This window comes from Microcaecilia unicolor, chromosome 13, assembly GCF_901765095.1.
Source record: "Microcaecilia unicolor chromosome 13, aMicUni1.1, whole genome shotgun sequence".
In the NCBI taxonomy this organism is placed as follows: Eukaryota; Metazoa; Chordata; class Amphibia; order Gymnophiona; family Siphonopidae; genus Microcaecilia; species Microcaecilia unicolor.
In genome coordinates, this window is record NC_044043.1 from 41,371,351 (window position 1) to 41,392,941 (window position 21,591).

General features: G+C 45.2%; 1 protein-coding gene across 1 annotated transcript in view; it reads left to right on the forward strand.

The window, feature by feature from the left end:
• NF1 (neurofibromin 1) overlaps nucleotides 1–21,591 on the forward strand; it is a 464,504-nt gene that overhangs the window by 148,926 nt on the left and 293,987 nt on the right. The window contains 4 exon segments of the mRNA XM_030222524.1: nucleotides 5,366–5,539; nucleotides 6,067–6,195; nucleotides 16,124–16,198; nucleotides 19,132–19,263. Coding sequence (XP_030078384.1) covers nucleotides 5,366–5,539; nucleotides 6,067–6,195; nucleotides 16,124–16,198; nucleotides 19,132–19,263 — 510 coding nt within the window.

Consider the following 21,591-nt stretch of genomic DNA (forward strand, 5'->3'; position numbering starts at 1 on the left):
AGGCAGTGTGGAAGTGGGTCTGCCACCTTTATCACTTCACGCCCAAAGTGACCCCATACCTACCACATTTGGGTAATACGGAGTTTACACCGGGAATGCTGCACACTGCATTTCGCAGATGGAGAGAAAACGGCTTAAGCCACCTGATACATGTGGTCTCTGAGGAGGGCCAAATAAAATCCTTTGCGGAACTAAGGCAAGAATATAAACTGGCCCATCGGCTCTGTTTCACTACACTCAGCTACAACACTATGTTAAAAGCCTACCATGGGACTCATTGACTGAGGATGTACAGGAAGAACTAGCAGAGGCTTTCTCCTTTCGGGCTCAACAGAAAGTGCCATTGGAGTATCACCATAGATATATCAGGGATAACTGCTCAGAGCTGGACTACGCTCATCTGGCGGAAGCATGGAGCGCAGAACTGGGAGTCACAATAAGGCGAGAGACTATGAAAGATCATATTTTGGGCATGAAAAGATACACCGCTTTTACAGAACACTGGGAACTACAGTATAAAGTAGTGTCAAGAGCATATATACCGCCCAGACGAGCCTTCCACATGGGGCTCTCGCCGGATGGAGCTTGCCCAAAATGTGGGCTGGAGGGAGGTGGTTTTGGTCACATGTTTTGGACATGCCCTAAAATTCGGGATTTTTGGAATACATTTTTGCAGGGGATATCTGGGATGTGGGAAGCAGCATGGAGGCCCCAGCCAGAGCTCTTGTTTGGTAAAATACAGATTTCAAAACCAACCCCAAGGGAAATGAAACAATTCGCACTAAGATCTATCATATTGGCAAAGAAGGCAATCCTCCAGGCTTGGTTGTCTCCTGGAGGTCCCTCAGCTCAACACTGGTGGGGAGGCATGCTAGAACTTATGCGCTTTGAGCGAATCAAAGTAAACAGACAGCCTCCCCGGAGCAAACAGGAATATATGAGGCGATGGGCTCCCTTTTGGGATACTCTAACCCCTGCAGCGCGGAGCTACTAGTTAAACATGTGAATTAGTAGACTATGGACTGAAGATTGGCTGGCTTGTGGAGTGAGAGCCTGGGGGGGGGGGGGGGGAATTTAAAAAAAAAAGTTCTGCAGAGGTTAATAATTATTGTGAGTGTATCCTGCAACTTGAATCTGTAATTAATGTTGCTATTGATTTCATTTACACATACTGTTGTTATATTTGTTCAATAAAAATTATTGAAACAATTAATTGGTTTAAAATCTTTTTACACCACACACAAGAAGAAAAACCATTAAGACTCCAGTTGAAACGCATAATAAACCCTTCACTTGCATGCAAGGTCAGGACCATACCAGAGACTGCCACTATCTTGACAATGTATGATCCCAGCATGCTGTTACTCCCATGGTTCTGCCTAATCCTTAAAATTAGAGAGGAACCCACCATGCACCAAGATCATTAATCAACCTCACACATATCAACTTGAAGGGGAAGAACACCACCCAGACTCGTACTGGCACACAATCAAAAGAGAATAAACGTCCATGACCTTATTAACTGCTCTAATCTGAACAATCAAATTCCGGTCATCTCGACGATAACACCATACAGGGCTTGGGTTTGTCCAACTCACAAAAGCCCTAACACACAAACTAAACAGGTAAATATCATTCCTCAACCAAAGGAAATGACCAATTGCACCTCTAACAGAGCCCCCATCACATTAGGCTATTTCTGCACGATATCTGTAAGAAATCAGTATGATGTCATCAGAGATTTCACTGCAGAAAAAACTTCAACTTGATCTATCGTTGAAATATGGCTAACCAAGGAAAACACCGTAATTCAACAACTAAATTGTCTCCAGGACCCTGCAAAACAGTTGCAGATGACCTACAATCCTTCATAGTCCAAGCCTTATCGCAGCCATTGACCGTAATTGTTGGTGATCTGGACATGCATCTAGAAGAAGATGATGACAGAGGTGCAATCGCTACTAGGTGTCCTAAAAAATTTAGATCTAGAACTAATGAGCAAGGGTCCATCCCACGATGATTGGCATCTTCTGATCACATGTTACAAGAATTCTCACGCCTCATTATTCCCATTAAACACAAAAAAACATAAAGAGAAACTATCCTCACCAGAGGCAAAATAGATGGAACAAAGCTCTGGGAAGAGGTCACGCCAAAACTAATTCAGGACATTGAAACCTCACCTGAAGAATTAGCGACCAACTGGAACCAAACCTTCTGACCACCCTTGATGACATAGCACCAGAGCAGGAGAGAAAGAAACCAAGAATCACCTCAAACTCATGGTATACCAAAGAGCTAACACTCTTGAAAAAAATCTTGTAGACCTTTGAATGGATCTGGCTGAAAACACAAGTACCACAAGATAATGAAAACTGGAGATGACAGATCACACAATACAAGAAAATGATGAGTGGAGAAACAAAAATACTCCTGAAAAATCAATAATAATGGAAACTCATGAAGAGCCTTTTTTCAACTAGTCAAATCCTTGACACATCCCACCCAGGCTTCCGAAGATGTGAAGCTATCAGCACACTCGTTTGCACACTACTTTCAATCCAAGGTAGAAACTCTACTACAATGTATTCCTACGACCCTGAACATAGCACCTAGTTACAACCTTCTCATAGAAGACAGTTGCCTTGTGGACAGATGGTAGGACAGCTTCCTACCCATAAACCCACAAAAATTTGTATCCATGCTAGCAAAATTCTCTAAAGGTTCTTGTGTTTTGGAGCCATGCAAAGCGGAGCTCATTAAACTCGCCTCCCCCACCCAGAGTAGAGCACATCAGAAAACTGATAGAGGCCTCACTGAGAGAATGGAAATTTCCCAGGGAGATGGGCACATCATAGTCACAGCCCTCCTAAAAGGCAAGTCTCTCTATAAATCTCGCCTTAGGAACTACCGCCTAGTGGCCAACATCTCAACATTATCGAAAACCATGGATGCAATAGTGTCCACCCAGTTCCAAGACTACCTGGACCGTCATCAACTGCTAAATCCCATGCAATCTGGATTCTGACTCCTGTACATCACAGAAACGGTAAAAGCAGGACTACTTTCGGAATGCCGGTTACTAATGGACAAAGGCCAGAAAATCTTCATTATGCAACTGGACCTATCGGCCGCATTCGACCTTGTGAATTACCATCTCCTACTGAAAATGGTAGCTGGAGTAAGCATCACAGGAGTGGTTCTGGATTGATTCACAGGATTCTTACAACACAGATCATTTCATTAAAAAAATGGCAACAATCTCTTTCTCGCTCTTGGCCCATGAAGTGTGGTGTCCCACAGGGCTCCCCACTATCCTCAATCCTTTTTAACTTTTACCTCAAAGACCTAGGCGTCGTACTGAATTCATTTGTGATGAAATATTTCAAATTTGCTGATGACATCATACTCTTGTTCCCATGACAGGATCTAACTGCAGTACAAACCCTGATAATTGAGGTCTTCAATTCACTGTTCAGCTGGTTTTGTTTCCTAAACCTAAAGATCAGTCCAGACAAAACCAAAAACCTATGGATAGGTAACAACTTATTAGACCCACCAATCTGCTACCCAAACTGGCAGGTTCCTCAATAATTATTAAGACAGAAATAAAACTTTTAGGAGTCTATCTTAATTTACACTTAACTTTATTCACGCAAATAAACAACATAAACAACGTAATCTGCAAATGCTTCTACAAACTGAAACTTCTTAGACGTGTTAAATATCTACTGGAAGTGAAACATTTCCAAATTGTTGTGCAGGCCCTGGTCCTATTTGCATATCTAGGCCTCCAAGACAAACTAATCAAGAAACTACAGATTGTACAAAATGCAGCGGCCAAACTGATTGTAGGAGGGCGGTGGACTGATCACACCACCCCTTTCCTCAAGAAATTTCATTGGCTTCCCTGCAAAGCAAAAGTCAAATTCAAGCTGCTGACCTTAATCTTCAAATATCTTTATGGACTATCACCAGGATACATACAAAAGTCTGTACACATCTATCAGCCCAGGAGGGCTCTCAGATTTCTTAACCAAACTTTCTGGCTGAAGTGAACCTTTAACACCACCCTACAAGGCAAAGGTGCAGAGCCATGGAATGAACTACCTGTAGAAACAAGACTAACATCTGATTACATGAGCTTCCGACGACGACTAAAAACCTGGCTTTTTCATAAATATTACAGAATGCATCTGACCTTCAACTCTGTGGAGCTACAATCCATAAAACAACACCCTAGGATTTAAATCACAGAAATTACAAACTACAACATCTGACACTAAACTCCTTTTTCACTTAAGCCCCCAATCACCACAAACCAAACATCCAATCCATTTAGCTCATATCACTATACACCCTTCCACAGGGAGATAAGAACCCTCAAGATACACAGTTATTCAAAGCCACTCTTAACACCGACTTCTTATACGACAATCTAATTACTATTGAATTAACTAGCCATGATCTTATAATGCTGTCTACTCATATGAACTTCTCTGTTCAATCTGTAATATTGCATACTTTTATTTTATTTATTTATTTTTTTTGTTACATTTGTACCCTGCGCTTTCCCACTCATGGCATGCTCAATGCGGCTTACGTGGGGCAATGGAGGGTTAAGTGACTTGCCCAGTGTCACAAGGAGCTGCCTGTGCCTGAAGTGGGAATCGAACTCAGTTCCTCAGTTCCCCAGGACCAAATTCCACCACCCTAACCACTAGGCCACTCCTCCACTTATCTACTACTAAGTTCAACCTTACTTGTACGTAGTTACATGTTCAATAATGGTTCTATGTATGATGAAGCTATTAAGTTATAATGTTATTTGTTCAGTGTAATTTGTTTAGAACGTAATCTGTTTGTTTAGATTGTCCTCCACCTTGAACTTTACAGTTAAGCGGAATACAAATTCCTAAATTATATTAATTTAAATATTTCTGTCTAGTGACATGCCCATAATTAAATGTGCTAAGTTAGTTTACATACATTGATGCTCCTGGAATTTGGTAGTGGTAGATACAGTTTCAGTGAGATTTGCAGTTAAGAATTTAATAAAGAGTAATGTGTGGAAAAAGCCAAACCATTGCAGAAAATATGAACAAAAAAAAATCTAATTTTCAAGACTGTTGAGATCGTACAGTGTTGGATGGAGAGTGTTGATATTTTATATAGTCATTTCCCTATTGATTATGATCATGTCTTTAAGTGATAGTTGTGATCCAGTTGTGTGGCCTGGCCCTAAGATTTCATGATTGTCAGAGTACTACAGGAATGCGTATTAAAATATTTTTTTAATTTATGGCTCTAAAATATGATTGATAATATTGTTTTATTTTGTTGCTGTGTTATTTCAATTTTGTAGAAGTTATTTCTGGAAAATCTCAGAAAGGCATTAGCTGTGCATGGTGGTAGCAGACAGTTGACTGACAGCGCTGTTATAGCCTGCGTTAAGCTCTGCAAAGCATCTACGTACATCAACTGGGAAGATCACTCTGTCATTTTCCACCTTGTACAATCCATGGTGATAGATCTAAAGGTAAGTACCCAGAAAAATGAATAGTTCTTAGCACTGCTTTTTCTGTCCAGGTGTCTATGTGAGGTGTCTGGTGGCAGTCCCTTATTTTTCTGCTACATTTCATGCTCAAAAAGTTCATTTTGGCTTCATATAGTGCCATCAGGGTTGTCTGCGTATGTCATTTTGTGACCTGCAAAGGCCAGGTTGGGTAGGGCTTTGGGTAAGGAAGTAAGTGAAATGAGGGCTGTTCCTGTTCTCTGCTGTTCATTTGTAGCTCAGGTATTTAATTTCCCCTCCTCCCTGTGCTATAACAGCTGCAATTAAACTTTGATATCTGGTGACCCTGAGAACAGGTATCACCTCTTTGACTATATATTGCTCTTGCATCAGGCCTACTAAGTAGGCTAATCTGTTTTCCAAAGTGTTGTCTCCAAATTATTTTTTCATCTGACAGATTTATTATGCAAGGCTGTTAAACACTGCAGTAACATGGCACATCTATCCGAGCTAGTGCTGGTATTCATATATGTTATTTGTTTTATTGGCAGAGTTTATTATTCAATCCAAGCAAACCTTTCTCCAGAGGTGCTGGCAACCAGAATGCAGATGTGGATCTAATGATCGACTGTTTAGTTTCTTGCTTTCGCATCAACCCCCACAATAACCAGCACTTTAAGGTGAGCACAAGGATTATCCCCACCTTACTGTCCACATAAGATTTTATTTTCTTACCGTTTTATTTCCATGCCTACCTCTCTTTTCTGAACTTGTGAAATGAGCGTCGTGACAGGACTGTTTGTCTTTTGTGCACAAGTTCCTCCATTAAAGAGGTTAGGACATGAAGTGAATGCTCCATTTGTGTTGGGTAGCCTTTGTTTTATTTCATCACAAACAATCACAGAATCTTATAATGAAAATGTTCTATGGAGCCAAAAGATACTATGTAATGACAAACATCCATACCAATAAAATAAAATTTGTGTTAATGTCTTTAGCATGATCGTGTTCTTTTGTTGATTTATTGTTAATAGATATTAGTGTCTTTATTGTAATGTTCTGTAACTTAAATAACTGTAACTGTACTGCTTTCCAACGTTATTTTAATTGCATATTAGGCAAGGTTGTTTAGACTGAGGAAACCATATGGGGGTAATTTTATAACAGGATGCTTATGTGAAAGTTCCAGAAAGGTGCCTATTTTATAAAGGTATGATGTACCTTTATAAAATAGACATCTAGAACTCTCTCTAATAGTGCACAAATTCACACCTGTTCCAAGGAAGGAATAACGTATTGTGTGTATATGTATAGTTAATAAATATATATGTACATCACAATTTCACCCAAACTCTGTTCCTGGAATTGTCTACAGGCAGTGTGTATATAGGTTTCTCCGAGGACAAGCAGGCTGCTTGTTCTCACGACTGGGTTGACGTCCACGGCAGCCCCCACCAACCGGAACAAAACTTTGCGGGCGGTCCCGCACGCAGGGCACGCCCACCGTGCATGCGCGGCCGTCTTCCCGCCCATGCGCGACCGTTCCCGCTCAGTCTTTTCTTTTCCACGCTGGAGAGAGCCGCGTTCGTCTCTCTCTCTGTCAGCCCCGGAAACCGGATCGCGCTTTCGCCGCAAATTTTCTCTTTTTCTCTTTTTTCGTTGTTCTCCGTTTTATATTTTAGTTTCTTTAAAAAAAAAAAAAAAAAAAACGCTGAACTTTGTTTTACCTCGTCTCTTAGCGGGGGCGTCGCGTTGCGGCCTTGTGGCCGCGCGGTCGATTTATTTTCAAGGTGTGATTTTTACCGCCACCATCGACGACTTTGACTTCGCCGACGCGATTTTTCCGTTGATGTCCTCGAAGGTCCCGAGTGGATTTAAAAAGTGTGGTCGGTGCGGCCGGCATATCTCGCAGACCGACACTCACGCTTGGTGCCTTCAGTGCCTCGGGCCGGAGCACGATACCAAGACGTGTACCTTGTGTCTCGGTCTCCGGAAACGGACACAGGTAGCGAGGCAAGTTCTTTGGGACCGTCTTTTTGGAACTTGCGCCGGCCCGTCGACTTCGACGGCATCGATATCGACGGCCGGTTCTTCGGTACCGGTATCGATGTCCACGAAATCGGCACCGACGGCATCGACCCCAGGAGCACAGGTCCTGTCGGCCCGCCGGGCCTCCGGAGATGGCAGGGGTGAGAGGCCGCGTGGGCAATCGGCCCCGGTCACTCCCTCTACCCAGGGCCCTTGGGACCGAACCCTGTCGGACCCGATCTCTCGAGGCCGAGGGGGATCTACTTCCTCCTCGTCGGTTCCACCGAGCGCCGATGACAGGCACCGCAAAAAAGCGAAGAAGCACCGTCATCGGTCGCCCACGACGCATCCGGCTCCGGCGCCAGGGATGAGTCGACGCCGAGGAAGCGGCAGCATCGAGAGGAGAGGTCCCCCTCTGTAGTAGAGGTACCGCCACGTCAGGGTGCCAGCACTTCGGTGCAGTCTCCTGGACCCGAACAGCTTCCGGCACCGACACCTCTACCGGCCCCCTCGCCTTTCCCGACAGCGGGCCTGGACGAGTGCCTCCGAGCCATCCTCCCGGGGATCCTGGAAGGGCTGATGCGCCAGACTGTGCCGGCGCCGGTGTGCTCTAGCCCGGTGCCAAGGCCTTCGACGCCGCTTGCGGCACCGGTCTCGACCGCCACGCAGGTGGAGTCGACGTCGATGGAGGGAGCTTCATCCCCGCCAGTGCGGGAGTCCACCGCTCGACGACGCCACCGAGGCCTCGGTGCCTCGACGTTGAGCCGGGCCCGGTTGAGGACTGAGCTGCAGGAGCTCATGTCCGACACCGAGGAAGAGGCCTCGTGGGGGGGAGGAGGAGGACCCCAGATATTTCTCCTCAGAGGAGTCTGTGGGCCTTCCCTCCGACCCCACTCCTTCACCAGAGAGAAAGCTCTCGTCGCCACCTGAGAGCCTCTCCTTTGCCTCCTTTGTCAGGGACATGTCGATTTGCATTCCCTTCCCCGTGGTCTCTGTGGATGAGCCGAGGTCTGAGATGCTCGAGGTCCTCGACTATCCATCACCACCTAGAGAGTCCTCCACGGTGCCGTTGCATAATGTCCTCAAAGAGACACTGCTTCGGAACTGGTTGAGACCATTATCTAATCCCACCATTTCCAAGAAAGCAGAGTCCCAATACAGAATCCACTCGGACCCAGAGTTAATGCGGCCCCAACTGCCTCATGACTCGGCGGTCGTGGACTGTGCTCTCAAGAGAGCACGGAGTTCGAGGGATACTGCTTCGGCGCCCCCGGGGCGGGAGTCTCGCACTCTGGACTCGTTTGGGAGGAAGGCCTACCAATCTTCCATGCTCGTGACCCGCATCCAGTCTTACCAGCTCTACACGAGCATCCACATGCAGAATAATGTGAAGCAACTGGCGGACCTGGTTGACAAGCTCCCGCCGGAGCAGTCCAGGCCTTTTCAGGAGGTGGTCAGGCAGCTGAAGGCGTGCAGAAAGTTCCTGTCCAGGGATATATATGACACCTGTGACGTGGCATCTCGTGCTGCGGCCCAAGGTATAGTGATGCGCAGGCTCTCATGGCTGCGTGCCTCTGACCTGGACAACCGCACCCAGCAGAGACTGGCCGATGTCCCTTGCTGGGGGGATAATATTTTTGGTGAGAAGGTCGAGCAGCTGGTGGACCAACTGCATCAGCGAGAAACCGCCCTCGACAAGCTCTCCCACCGGGCGCCTTCAGCATCCACCTCAGCAGGTGGACGTTTTTCCCGGGCCAGGCAGGCTGCGCCCTACGCCTATAACAAGCGTAGGTACACCCTGCCGGCCCGAAGGCCTCATCAAGCACAGGGACAGTCCCAGCGCGCTCGTTCCCGTCAACAGCGTGCGCCTAAGCAGCCCCCTGCGCCTCCACAGCAAAAGCCGGGGACGGGCTTTTGACTGGATCCATGGGAACATAGCCGGACGATCTGCCAGTCGGGGGGAGGTTAAAATTTTTTCACCAAAGGTGGCCTCTCATAACCTCCGACCAGTGGGTTCTCCAAATAGTGCGGTGCGGATACGCCCTGAATTTGGCCTCCCTTCCACCAAATTGTCCTCCGGGAGCTCAATCCTTCAGCTCCCATCACAAGCAGGTACTTGCAGAGGAACTCTCCGCCCTTCTCAGCGCCAATGCGGTCGAGCCCGTACCACCCGGGCAGGAAGGGCAGGGATTCTATTCCAGGTACTTCCTTGTGGAAAAGAAAACAGGGGGGGTGCGTCCCATCCTAGACCTGAGAGGCCTGAACAAATTCCTGGTCAAAGAAATGTTCAGGATGCTTTCCTTGGGCACCCTTCTGCCAATGATTCAGAAAAACGATTGGCTATGTTCCCTGGATTTAAAGGACGCATACACTCACATCCCGATACTGCCAGCTCACAGACAGTATCTCAGATTCCGCCTGGGCACACAGCACTTTCAGTATTGTGTGCTGCCCTTTGGGCTCGCCTCTGCCCCACGGGTGTTTACGAAGTGCCTCGTGGTGGTGGCGGCGTATCTACGCAAGCTGGGAGTGTACGTGTTTTCATATCTCGACGATTGGCTGGTCAAGAACACCTCGGAGGCGGGAGCTCTCCGGTCCATGCAGTGCACTATTCGCCTACTGGAGCTGCTGGGGTTTGTGATAAATTACCCAAAGTCCCATCTCCAGCCTGCCCAATCTCTGGAATTCATAGGAGCTCTGCTGAATACTCAGACGGCTCAGGCCTTCCTTCCAGAAGCGAGGGCCAACAACCTCCTGTCCCTGGCTTACCAGACCAGAGCGTCTCAGCAGATCACAGCTCGGCAGATGTTGAGACTCCTGGGTCATATGGCCTCTACAGTTCATATGACTCCCATGGCCCGTCTTCACATGAGATCTGCTCAATGGACCCTAGCTTCCCAGTGGTATCAAGCCTCCGGGAATCTAGAAGATGTCATCCGCCTCTCCACCAGCTGCCGCAATTCACTGCACTGGTGGACCATTCGGACCATTTTGACCTTGGGACGCCCATTCCAAATTCCACAGCCCACGAAAGTGCTAACGACGGATGCATCTCTCCTGGGCTGGGGGGCTTATGTCGATAGGCTTCACACCCAAGGACTGTGGTCCCTCCAGGAAAAGGATCTTCAGATCAACCTCCTGGAGCTCTGAGCGGTCTGGAACGCACTGAAGGCTTTCAGAGATCGGCTGTCCTGTCAAATTATCCAAATTCGGACAGACAATCAGGTTGCAATGGATTACATCAACAAGCAGGGGGGCACCGGATCTCGCCCCCTGTGTCAGGAAGCCGTCGGGATGTGGCGTTGGGCCTGCCAGTTCGGCATGCTTCTCCAAGCCACATACCTGGCAGGTGTAAACAACAGTCTGGCCGACAGACAGAGCAGAGTCATGCAACCGCACGAGTGGTCGCTCCATTCCAGAGTGGTACGCAAGATCTTCCGAGAGTGGGGCACCTCCTCGGTGGACCTTTTCGCCTCTCAGACCAACCACAAGCTGCCTCTGTTCTGTTCCAGACTACAGGCACACGGCAGACTAGCTTTGGATGCCTTTCTCCTCCATTGGGGGACCGGCCTCCTGTACGCTTATCCTCCCATACCTTTGGTGGGGAAGACCTTACTGAAGCTCAAGCAAGACCACGGCACCATGATTCTGATAGCGCCTTTTTGGCCCCGTCAGATCTGGTTCCCTCTTCTTCTGGAGTTGTCCTCCGAAGAACCGTGGAGATTGGAGTGTTTTCCGACTCTCATTTCGCAGAACGACGGAGCGTTGCTGCACCCCAACCTTCAGTCTCTGGCTCTCACGGCCTGGATGTTGAGGGCGTAGACTTCGCTTCGTTGGGTCTGTCTGAGGGTGTCTCCCGTGTCTTGCTTGCCTCTAGGAAGGATTCCACTAAAAAGAGTTACTTTTTCAAGTGGAGGAGGTTTGTCGTTTGGTGTGAGAGCAAGGCCCTAGAACCTCGTTCTTGTCCTGCACAGAACCTGCTTGAATACCTTCTGCACTTATCAGAGTCTGGCCTCAAGACCAACTCAGTAAGGAATCACCTTAGTGCAATTAGTGCTTACCATTATTGTGTAGAAGGTAAAGCCATCTCTGGAGAGCCTTTAGTCGTTCGATTCATGAGAGGCTTGCTTTTGTCAAAGCCCCCTGTCAAGCCTCCTGCAGTGTCATGGGATCTCAACGTCGTCCTCACCCAGCTGATGAAACCTCCTTTTGAGCCACTGAATTCCTGCCATCTGAAGTACTTGACCTGGAAGGTCATTTTCTTGGTGGCAGTTACTTCAGCTCGTAGGGTCAGTGAGCTTCAAGCCCTGATAAGCTCATGCTCCGTATACTAAATTTCATCATAACAGAGTAGTGCTCCGCACTCACCCTAAGTTCCTGCCGAAGGTGGTGTCGGAGTTCCATCTTAACCAGTCAATTGTCTTGCCAACATTCTTTCCCAGACCGCATACCCGCCCTGCTGAACGTCAGTTGCACACATTGGACTGCAAGAGAGCATTGGCCTTCTATTTGGAGCGGACACAGCCCCACAGACAGTCCGCCCAATTGTTTGTTTCTTTCGACCCTAACAGGATAGGGGTCGCTGTCGGGAAACGCACCATCTCAAATTGGCTAGCAGATTGCATTTCCTTCACTTATGCCCAGGCTGGGCTGACTCTTGAGGGTCATGTCACGGCTCATAGTGTCAGAGCCATGGCAGCGTCGGTGGCTCACTTGAAGTCAGCCACTATTGAAGAGATTTGCAAGGCTGCGACGTGGTCATCTGTCCACACATTCACATCACATTACTGCCTCCAGCAGGATACCCGACGCGACAGTCGGTTTGGGCAGTCGGTGCTGCAGAATCTGTTTGGGGTGTAAATCCAACTCCACCCTCCAGGACCCGAATTTATTCTGGTCAGGCTGCACTCTCAGTTAGTTGTTCTTCGTAGGTCAATTTCTGTTATACCCTCGCCGTTGTGAGGTTCAATTGACCTGGGTTTTTGTTTTGAGTGAGTCTGAGAACAAGCAGCCTGCTTGTCCTCGGAGAAAGCGAATGATACATACCTGTAGCAGGTGTTCTCCGAGGACAGCAGGCTGATTGTTCTCACCTACCCTCCCTCCTCCCCTTTGGAGTTGCGTTTCATAATTTTTGCTTGTCATTCAACTGAGCGGGAACGGTCGCGCACGGGCGGAAGGACGGCCGCGCATGCGCGGTGGGCGTGCCCTGTGTGCGGGACAGCCCGCAAAGTTTTGTTCCGGTTGGTGGGGGCTGCCGTGGACGTCAACCCAGTCGTGAGAACAATCAGCCTGCTGTCCTCGGAGAACACCTGCTACAGGTATGTATCATTCGCTTTGTGCCATATTGGTGCTTATACTTATCAACACATGTTTGGCTGTGCAGTTTTATAAGAGCCCTTGTCTGCTTGTATTTTATGTGCTTAGTACACATTTTACGTCTTAAAATTACATCTCATGCCCAAAAGTGGGAAGCCAGCAGGATGCAGCAAAATTTAGAACTGTCTTCATTATATAGAGTTTGGGTTAGTTTGTATTCCCTCTGTGTAAAACATTCTGACAGACAGCCTGTCTTTCCTAAAGTAAACATGAAAATGTTCGTTCGAGTGTCTTATTCAAGAAACCTAAAGTTTAAATGTTAGAAGTAATTTCATTTGTTGATTAAAAAATCCAGTTCTAGGTCGGTTCTCAACTAGGACAATTCCCACTGAAGCAATTCCCACCTCACCAGGGAGAACAATTCCCAACCATAGCCCAAAAAAATACTAGGTTTCAACCTAATTTATGTTTAATCTGGGATCTAAATGTCATACATAAGTACATAAATAGATAAATACAAAGCGCAGCTCATTGCGGGGGGGCAATGCCCTCCCCACACCTGAACTAGGCTTCAACCTAATTCAGTCCCTCAAAATGATACACTGATTACGATTTATAACTAATTACTGCTCTACCTATGAAAAGTTATTCTGTTACTATATGTCCTCTGTGTACATCTGTATGCCTTTCTAACCTCCTTGTTTCAGACGCCGAAAAATAAAAAAAAGCACCACCAGGAGCTATGGAACTCGATACAAGAAAGAAGCTACAGGCTAGGGAGGGTGGGAAATGTCTGGGGGGAGAAAAGTTCTCGGTAGGATTTGTCCCGGGGGAGTTGTCCTAGGTGGGAACTGTCCAGTTGGGAACTCGCCTGATACCAAAAATCCAGATTAAGGGGGGTAGTTACTAAGCTGTGATAAAATAAAACATTTTACTGCAGCTTCGTTTTTCCTCACAAGTCACTAATCTGCAGTACCTTATTTGGCAGCTTGACTCTAGTGGTAGTACCATAAGACTACTGCTAGAATAAAGAGGAAGCCAGCAGCCTATGGAGTAGGAGTAAAGGGGATTGCTATAGAATCAGCAGTAGAGGGGAAGTCTTATCTCACATCTCAGAACTTTCCCAGAATCCCATATTACCTGGAAGCAAGTTATTGTACATTCATTCCTCAAGAAGTGTGGTGTAGACTCCACTGCTCCTGCTGATTTTCTAAAGTTATGGAGAAACTTGTTTTCTCCCAGTTACTTCTTCATGAAGATGAGATGCAAGTTCTGTACAGTTGTCAGTGGGTTCCATTCTGGCCATGGCAGAGAAATTACTCTTATTGCCTTGTTGAGCGAACTATATACTGTGCTTGACAGTGGCAGAATTGCACAGATTGTCTCTATGGATTTCACCACTGCATTCGATCTCATGGACCATCACTCTCTTCTCTTCCCATCTTGCAAACATTGGAATGTCTGGCCAAGTTTTACTCTTATTTATTTCATTCTTAAGAGGCCATTCCTTCACTGTCTGCTACAATTACACTACGTGAGCAGCATCTCTATATATAAAAGGCACCACCAACGTTCTAATGAAGCCTCCAGCCGGAAGTGTGAAGCGCCAGAGATATCCGGTTTCCCCATGAGTGTCTGCCCCACCCTCGCTCTCTCTGTAACACAAACAGTGAAGGAAAACAGCAAAGCACGAAATCGCTCTCTCTGTAACAGTGAAGGACTCAGAGGGGGGAGGGGAGAGAGGGCAGAAGCCCTCACTCTCTCTGTAACACAAACACAGCACAGCAGGAAACGTAACACTGAAGGACTCCACTCCGAGGGGGGAGGGCACAGACAGCACAGGGGAAGGGAGAGAGGGCAGAGCCGCAGGGACACACACACTCCCACATGCACACTCTGAAGAAAACCTTGCTAGCCCCCATTTCATTTGCATCAGAAACGGGGCTTTTTTACTAGTTTCTTATTGACTGTTAGGTTCTTTGGGTTCTGTGCTTGCACTCTTACTGTTTTAACATCTTTCTCAGCCCCTTTGCTACCTTGATTCAAGACTCTGGTATTGGCAGCTGTTAAAATGCTGCTGATATTCTTTTGATACTATATCTGGATTGTAAGAGCCCCGATCTGAATCAATTATATCACTGCCTCAACCTTACAGTGAACTAGCTTAATAGCAGTTGCTTTGTTTTGAATGTAACTGAGACCACAGTGACCTGGGTTATTTGTTGTCCCACTTGGCTTTCTCTTACACCTCTGCACTTTGATTATCTGATTACACTGGTTGACTTCTTCAAGTACCTTGATATTATCCTTAATTTTGAGCCCTCCTATGAAGCTTGGATCTCTGTTATGGTACATGCCTGTTTTTTTTTTCTTTTATGATAGTTTTGATCTCTGTGGTACAATCTGGATAGAGCTTCCCAAGTTAACGTACTTTATACACTTGTGATGTCTCCCCTTGATTAATTCAATTTAGTTTATGCAGACCTCCCTCTTATGTAAATCAACAAACTTCAATCAGTACAAAATATGGCTGCTTGAATCTTCTTCAATCCCATAAATCAGATCATGTCACTTCATTATTATACCAGGAACACTGGCTTCCATTGCAAATAACAATTCAATTTAAAATTCTTGTTCTTGTCCATAGAGCACCATACTTATGTCAACCAGCTTAGTTACTGTGTATATCTCATCTCACTCACCCCCTCCCCCACAATCTCCCAGTTAGACTCTACTCATTTCAGTACTTATTTTTGTCATAGCCCCAGTTTTATGGAACAGGCTCACCCCTTGCCTTCAATTGAAGACTTACTACAAGAAGTTTAGGACCATGTTAAAGATCTTTTTCTTTCAGCAGACCTGTGGTGGAATGTAGCTCTAGATTTAGTCCTCTTGTCTGGAACAGCATGTCCATGTTTCTTCCCCTCTCATTAGCTTGTTTTTCTCCACCTGAATCTCTCATTCCTTTGCTTTCCTGTCCTTTGAAAACATTAGCGTTCCTTTCTTTCTTTGTGTAGACTGTATAGCACCTCAATGTGCTTATTCTCAAGAAGTGGTATATCAAATCCTGAATTAAATAGTAAAGTTATATCTACATATTTATATTACGGAGATCCTGAAAAACCATATGGCTGCATGGGCCTCAAGGACTGAGTGGGAACCATCTGGCTAGATTTTAGTTGATTTAAGGATGATTTATATTCTGTATAACTATTGGTAAAGGTCATTGTATGAATTGCTGTGGTATTCAATTTTCTTTTACAGATTTGCTTAGCTCAGAGCTCCCCATCAACATTTCATTACGTGCTTGTAAACTCTCTACATAGAATAATTACAAATGTAAGTATTGGTAATAGTTGGTCAAATTATAAGATTTTGTTTTCTTTTACTATCCCTCTTGTTTTCATCTTTGAGAAAGTCTCTCCCGTTTTATTTATCTGTGATAGCAAAAACCAAGCAGTGTTTCTTTTTTTTTTTTTTTAAAAGCTGGTCTCTTTTGCAGATGAAGAGCAGTGTTAGGGTCATTTTGATCATATCGATCAGTGTTGCTGTAACATCTACTCTTCTGGTTTCCTATGGCATTGAGATGCCAAACACTGGAGGAAACTGGGAGAGACACCATTCAGTGAGGTATAAGTGCATCTGTTACACTGCCACAGCAGTTTTGAAAATTGATTTACTGCTTCATTTTTAATAATAGACAACGAATGTGAAATATATTTTAATTAGAGAGCATAAATTAAGGAGTGGGAAATGGACTTTAGGGGAGCACTTCTAGCTGAATTTTCAGTGGGTAGTTTGAAAGGCAATTTAAAGAGATTTCAACAGAGCTAGCTTAAAAGTTAACTAGGCATTTGAAATCCTAGCATTGAGCAAGCTTTCCATGAGTGGAGCTCCTTTCCTGTTGTATAGCACTATGCCCGTTTTGAGTGATCTTAGATGCTTATTCCTGGAGCTAGGAGTTGTACTTAATGGTACATGTGGCTCTAAAATGTAAGAGAAGCTGTATACCTTAAAATAGCTTTTGGGGGGGATTTGGTGCGCTTTTTGTGTTTCATCAGTTCTCTCAAGCCCCGATGATCAGAAGCAAGTGCAGGCACTAGAGGCTGTCAGCGCCATACTAGTGCCACATTTGCTCCTGCTCCATGATCAGAGCCGTGAGCGCGTGAAACAACGAGCTCACTGGCTCTGAGCACAAGTAGCATGCAAATGCATGCTACACAGGGCATTGCATACTCTTCCCCAATGCTTAGCGGGCAGCATGCCAAACAAGGATGCTGCTGCTACGGCAAATCCTATGCCAGGTCGGAGCAGGCGTTAGAGTTTGGGAAGGAATGGGGATCCCTGCCCAGCATGCATATGTATGCTAGCAGGCTTCCTCATCCCACCCTGTGCCAAGAAGCCACCCACTGCCCCACAGACCACCCGACATGAGGGGGGGATGGCAGGAGGTACGGGGGTTGGGGAAGTCGTTGAGGTCTGGGGGCGGTAGACCACCAAGGGGGGGGGGGGGGGGGGCGCTACATGTCCACATATCCAGGGTGGTATGGGGAACCTCCAGCCCCTATGTTTGACAGGTCTGGACTTTTGTTTTTTTGACAGTCTGGACCAGTCAAAGAACTCCTGTGGGAGGATTGTGCCTGGGCATGGATGATCAAAACTAATAGCGTGCATAAATTTACATGCCTTTAATTTTGATCATCAGGGTTTTAATTTCCTGCGTTGTTCTGGTGCAGATTTTCAGCGCTGTTCGGAATGGCGCTGAGAATTTGATCATCGGAGCCTCGGTGTCTTCCTAATTAATTGGCTTTATGGAATCAAGTTCTGAATTATAAGAGCTTTTCATTTCAAGCAGTTTGCTTCTTTGGAGGTTTCATAACACTGTAGTATTTTGGTTGTTAACTCACCAGTATTGAAGAAACACATTTGTTAAAATTTGAACTAGAAAAGTCTGCTGCACCCATAAAAATGAATTCCTAACAGTGGTTGCCTCATAACCTTATGTAATTTTAGCCAAGAAATAGTTTAACCATTCAACCAAGAGTGCACAGACTTCCTTTCTATCTTCAGTAATTGCATTGTCTGTCTGGCTTTCTTTTGTATGCTGTTCACTTCATATTCCATTGCTGGAGTCTGACATTGATCTCGAAATGCTTCAGTGAATGAAAGAACAACTTAAAAAAAAAAAAGAAGAAGAAAGGAAAGCAGTCTTGCTAGTCTTGAGTTTCATTCCTTTTTAAAAATGTTTTAAACAGATAGTGCATTCTGTCCATGACCCTCTGTTTGTGATTCCTGCTGTGGTTCCCATAGCAGTGTGGAAGGGGTGGGGACGGCTTCTTCATGAGAAGCTTTTATAATTGCAGAACCAGGCAGGAAGTGAAATAATTTTAAATCTATTCAGTAGCTTAACCAGTCCCTCTGCTTTTAAGAACCACTGTTAAAAAAAAAAAAAAAAAAAAAAGAGAGCGAGACCTTTGAGAATGTTTGTGGATGTGGGACTAAGTTATGCTGCTTTTCATTTTCCAATTAAGGGCCCCTTTTACCAAGCTGCAGCAAAAGGGGTCCTGCGCGGGGATCAGTGTATGTTTTTCACGCGTGTCGAAGCCCCCTTTTACAGCAGTAGGTAAAAGGGAAGTCTGTCCTGCAGGAAATAGCCATGTGGCACGTAAAGCACTTGCCGTGCGGCCATTTCAACGGGGAGCCCTTACTGCCACCCATTGAGGTGGTGGTAAGCGCTCCTGCGCTAACCTGGTGGTAATCGGGCAGCACACAGCACTGCCCAGTTACCAGCGGGTATACTCTGATCCTACAAAAAAGAATATATTTTTGTAGCGCCGGATATGATGGCGTGCTAGGAGTGGGAAGTACCCCCGTGCTGCTGAGGTAGCCTGGCACTACTTCCTGTTCAGGGAGCAGTAAGCCCACATTGGGCTTACAGCCGTTTAGTTAAAGGGGCCCTAAGTGATTTGACTCCTAGTTATTGGTTTGCCTAGCATTGCATGTCTAGAATGAAGTCACAGCACTGGTATACAATAAGTTCTTGTGTTTGGGGTGGGGGGTGGGGGTGGGGGGGGGGGAGGCAAAAGTTAAATGCAAATTTCAGAGGTGATAGTGTTTGTGCTTTAAAGAAATAAAAATACTTTAAAAACATACTTCTAGTGTGGTCTTTATTTAAAAGACTTGTAAGATTGTTTATTTTAAATTTTCTTTTACATTGTCCCCTTTTGCCATCATACTGTTATTGCACCAAGGCATCTTTATTTTCTTCCTAGTCTGCCTTGGACTGGTGGCCCAAGATTGATGCTGTCTACTGTCACTCAGGAGAGCTACGCAGCATGTTTGCAGAAACCCTTAGAAGTGCCATGCAAGTCTGTGGTACACATGCAACATCACGCCTGACTCCGGTGAGACCAACGGCATGTTTACGTTGCCCTCCCCTCCATTACATTTGTTTGTGTCTCCATTCCATTCCTGCTGTTTTATTCATCAATTTTGGCCTGGAAGATAGGAAAGGATAGCCAGTTATCACTAAAGCAACAGCTCACCCTTCTTGCTCTACCCAATGTTTTAGCATGTACAATAGGTATTCTGACTAATCAAATTAAAATACTTGTCTTTGAGATGTGCATTAGGGAAAAATTATTTCTCCGATACCAAATGTATTAGTCACTAAGGGAGGGATGACCTGCTATACACAAATTTTTCAGTATAGTCGAATACTTTCTAATTGAAAGGAGTATAGTTTGAGTCTAGCATCACATTTAAGCTAAGTAACTTTCACAAAAGTGACAAAAAAGAGGTGGACATTGTTGACCTTCCTTGGCACTCTAGAAATGCAGCATCAGTTGCATGTTAAGAGTTTTTTCATTGGGGGAGGGGGGGTCAGGTGCTCACTTCCTTTTGAAGAAAACACATCGATTTATTTGTTGCAGCGGTGCAGTGTTTGATGTTGCACAGCAGCTTTTCTTTTCTGCAGGAAAATGTTTCTTTGGGAAGGCTTAGAATTCTGCATACATTTATGTTATGACAGTCTTGCACTCTGAGCCATTCAGACATCACTGTCCCAAGTATTGGTTTTTCAGATTTAGGATCACTGTAGCTCAACAACTACTACATTTGGAAGACTATTGCTTTCTAAGAAAGATTCTAGCTTAAAGCCTAACTTTGTAGATATGTTGCTCAGCTACTCTTGGTACAGCCTTCAACTGATTAAAAAGTAATAGCTTTTTAGAGGATTAGACCTCATTTAAGAGACACAGGATATTTCTTTTGGTTTCTGGGTTTTATAAGTCATCTGTTTGGGGGAAGGAAGCTAGGGCTTTGTACATGGTAACTCTTGACATTGATTGGTGGTGCTTTGTCTTCTGCTTCTTATTTTCTGTTCTTATTGGCTGCTGTCGCTCACATGATAAGATGCCAACCAGTCACTGTTTTGCATGGCAGTGGGCTTCTGTTGCTGTAAGTATGACCCATTGTAACTACCACAGAAAAGTTGCTGCTTTTCTTTGACTTTTCTGTGCATAGTTACCACTGTAGTTGCATCACTTCATTTCAGATGGAATATGTAGCATGTCTTCATGTACTGATTATAGAATAATAATTCATTTCCATAGAGCAAGTAAACTCAAATAACTTCCTTTCTGCTATGCTTTTCTTCCACAGAAATCTTATAATTTTGAAAAGTTGCCCATATGTGCTACTGGTTCCCTCTTGCAGTTTGAGCATTTCCTGTGCCACCTGCCTTTAACAGTTGTGCAACTTTCACAGAATTTGATTATGTAAAATATCTCAAAACAAATTACTTAAACTGGATCAACCCCTTGACATTTGACTATCTTCAGAGTATGTCAAGTATATAACATCCCTGTTGATTTTTAACTGTAGTGACCTTCCAATAGCAAATAAAGCTATAGACCAGATCTTATTGTTGCCGTGTGAAGTGAATTATTTTCAGAGGAGTAAACTCATTTTTCACTCATTTGTTTCAAGATGACTTTGCTTCACATTTTAAAGAATGTATTGCTTACAGCCATAGTGCCCTTTAAGAGGATCACCTTTGTGGTGACTGGGGCCCCGTTTGGGTCCTGCCTCAGTAGAGTGATCAGATGCTGCAGAGTTATAATGTTACTTTTACACAGCGCTTACTCAGTAATACACAGAAACATATCAGTCAATATTCAGCCAAGGCAATCACCATATTTTTTTAAATGCTGACCACCATGACTGAATTACATCTTGGTATTCAGTGCTGGTATTGAGATAGTGCCCAGTGCTGAATATCTGGATAAGGCAGTGCCTGTGCTATCTGGATAGCTGAAGTATTCAGTCCACTGTTTGGATAGCCAACCAGTTAGGACAGCCTTTTTGCTGTCCTAACTTTATCCAGACAGTATTGCTGATAGGTAACTCTGGGGATGTCCACAGACCACCCTGGTGCTATTTGGATAGTGCCAGGGTGAGCGGCAATGATTTTCAGTGGCATAATCCAGATAATGCAGCTGAAATTCAAGAGATACTCCCAGTCAGTGCCAGTTATCTGCTATCTATATAACTGGCTTTGAATATCAGCCTGATAGAATATATTGACTGTAAGGCCCATCTGGTCTGCCCAGTTCCATGCCTAGGGCAGCATATTTTAGTGAGAGCACTACTTGCAACCTTTTATTTTGTCAGATCTCTGATGCAAATTATGCAAAATTTGGCTGCAAGAGTTTTCTTAGGAGCTAAAAGAA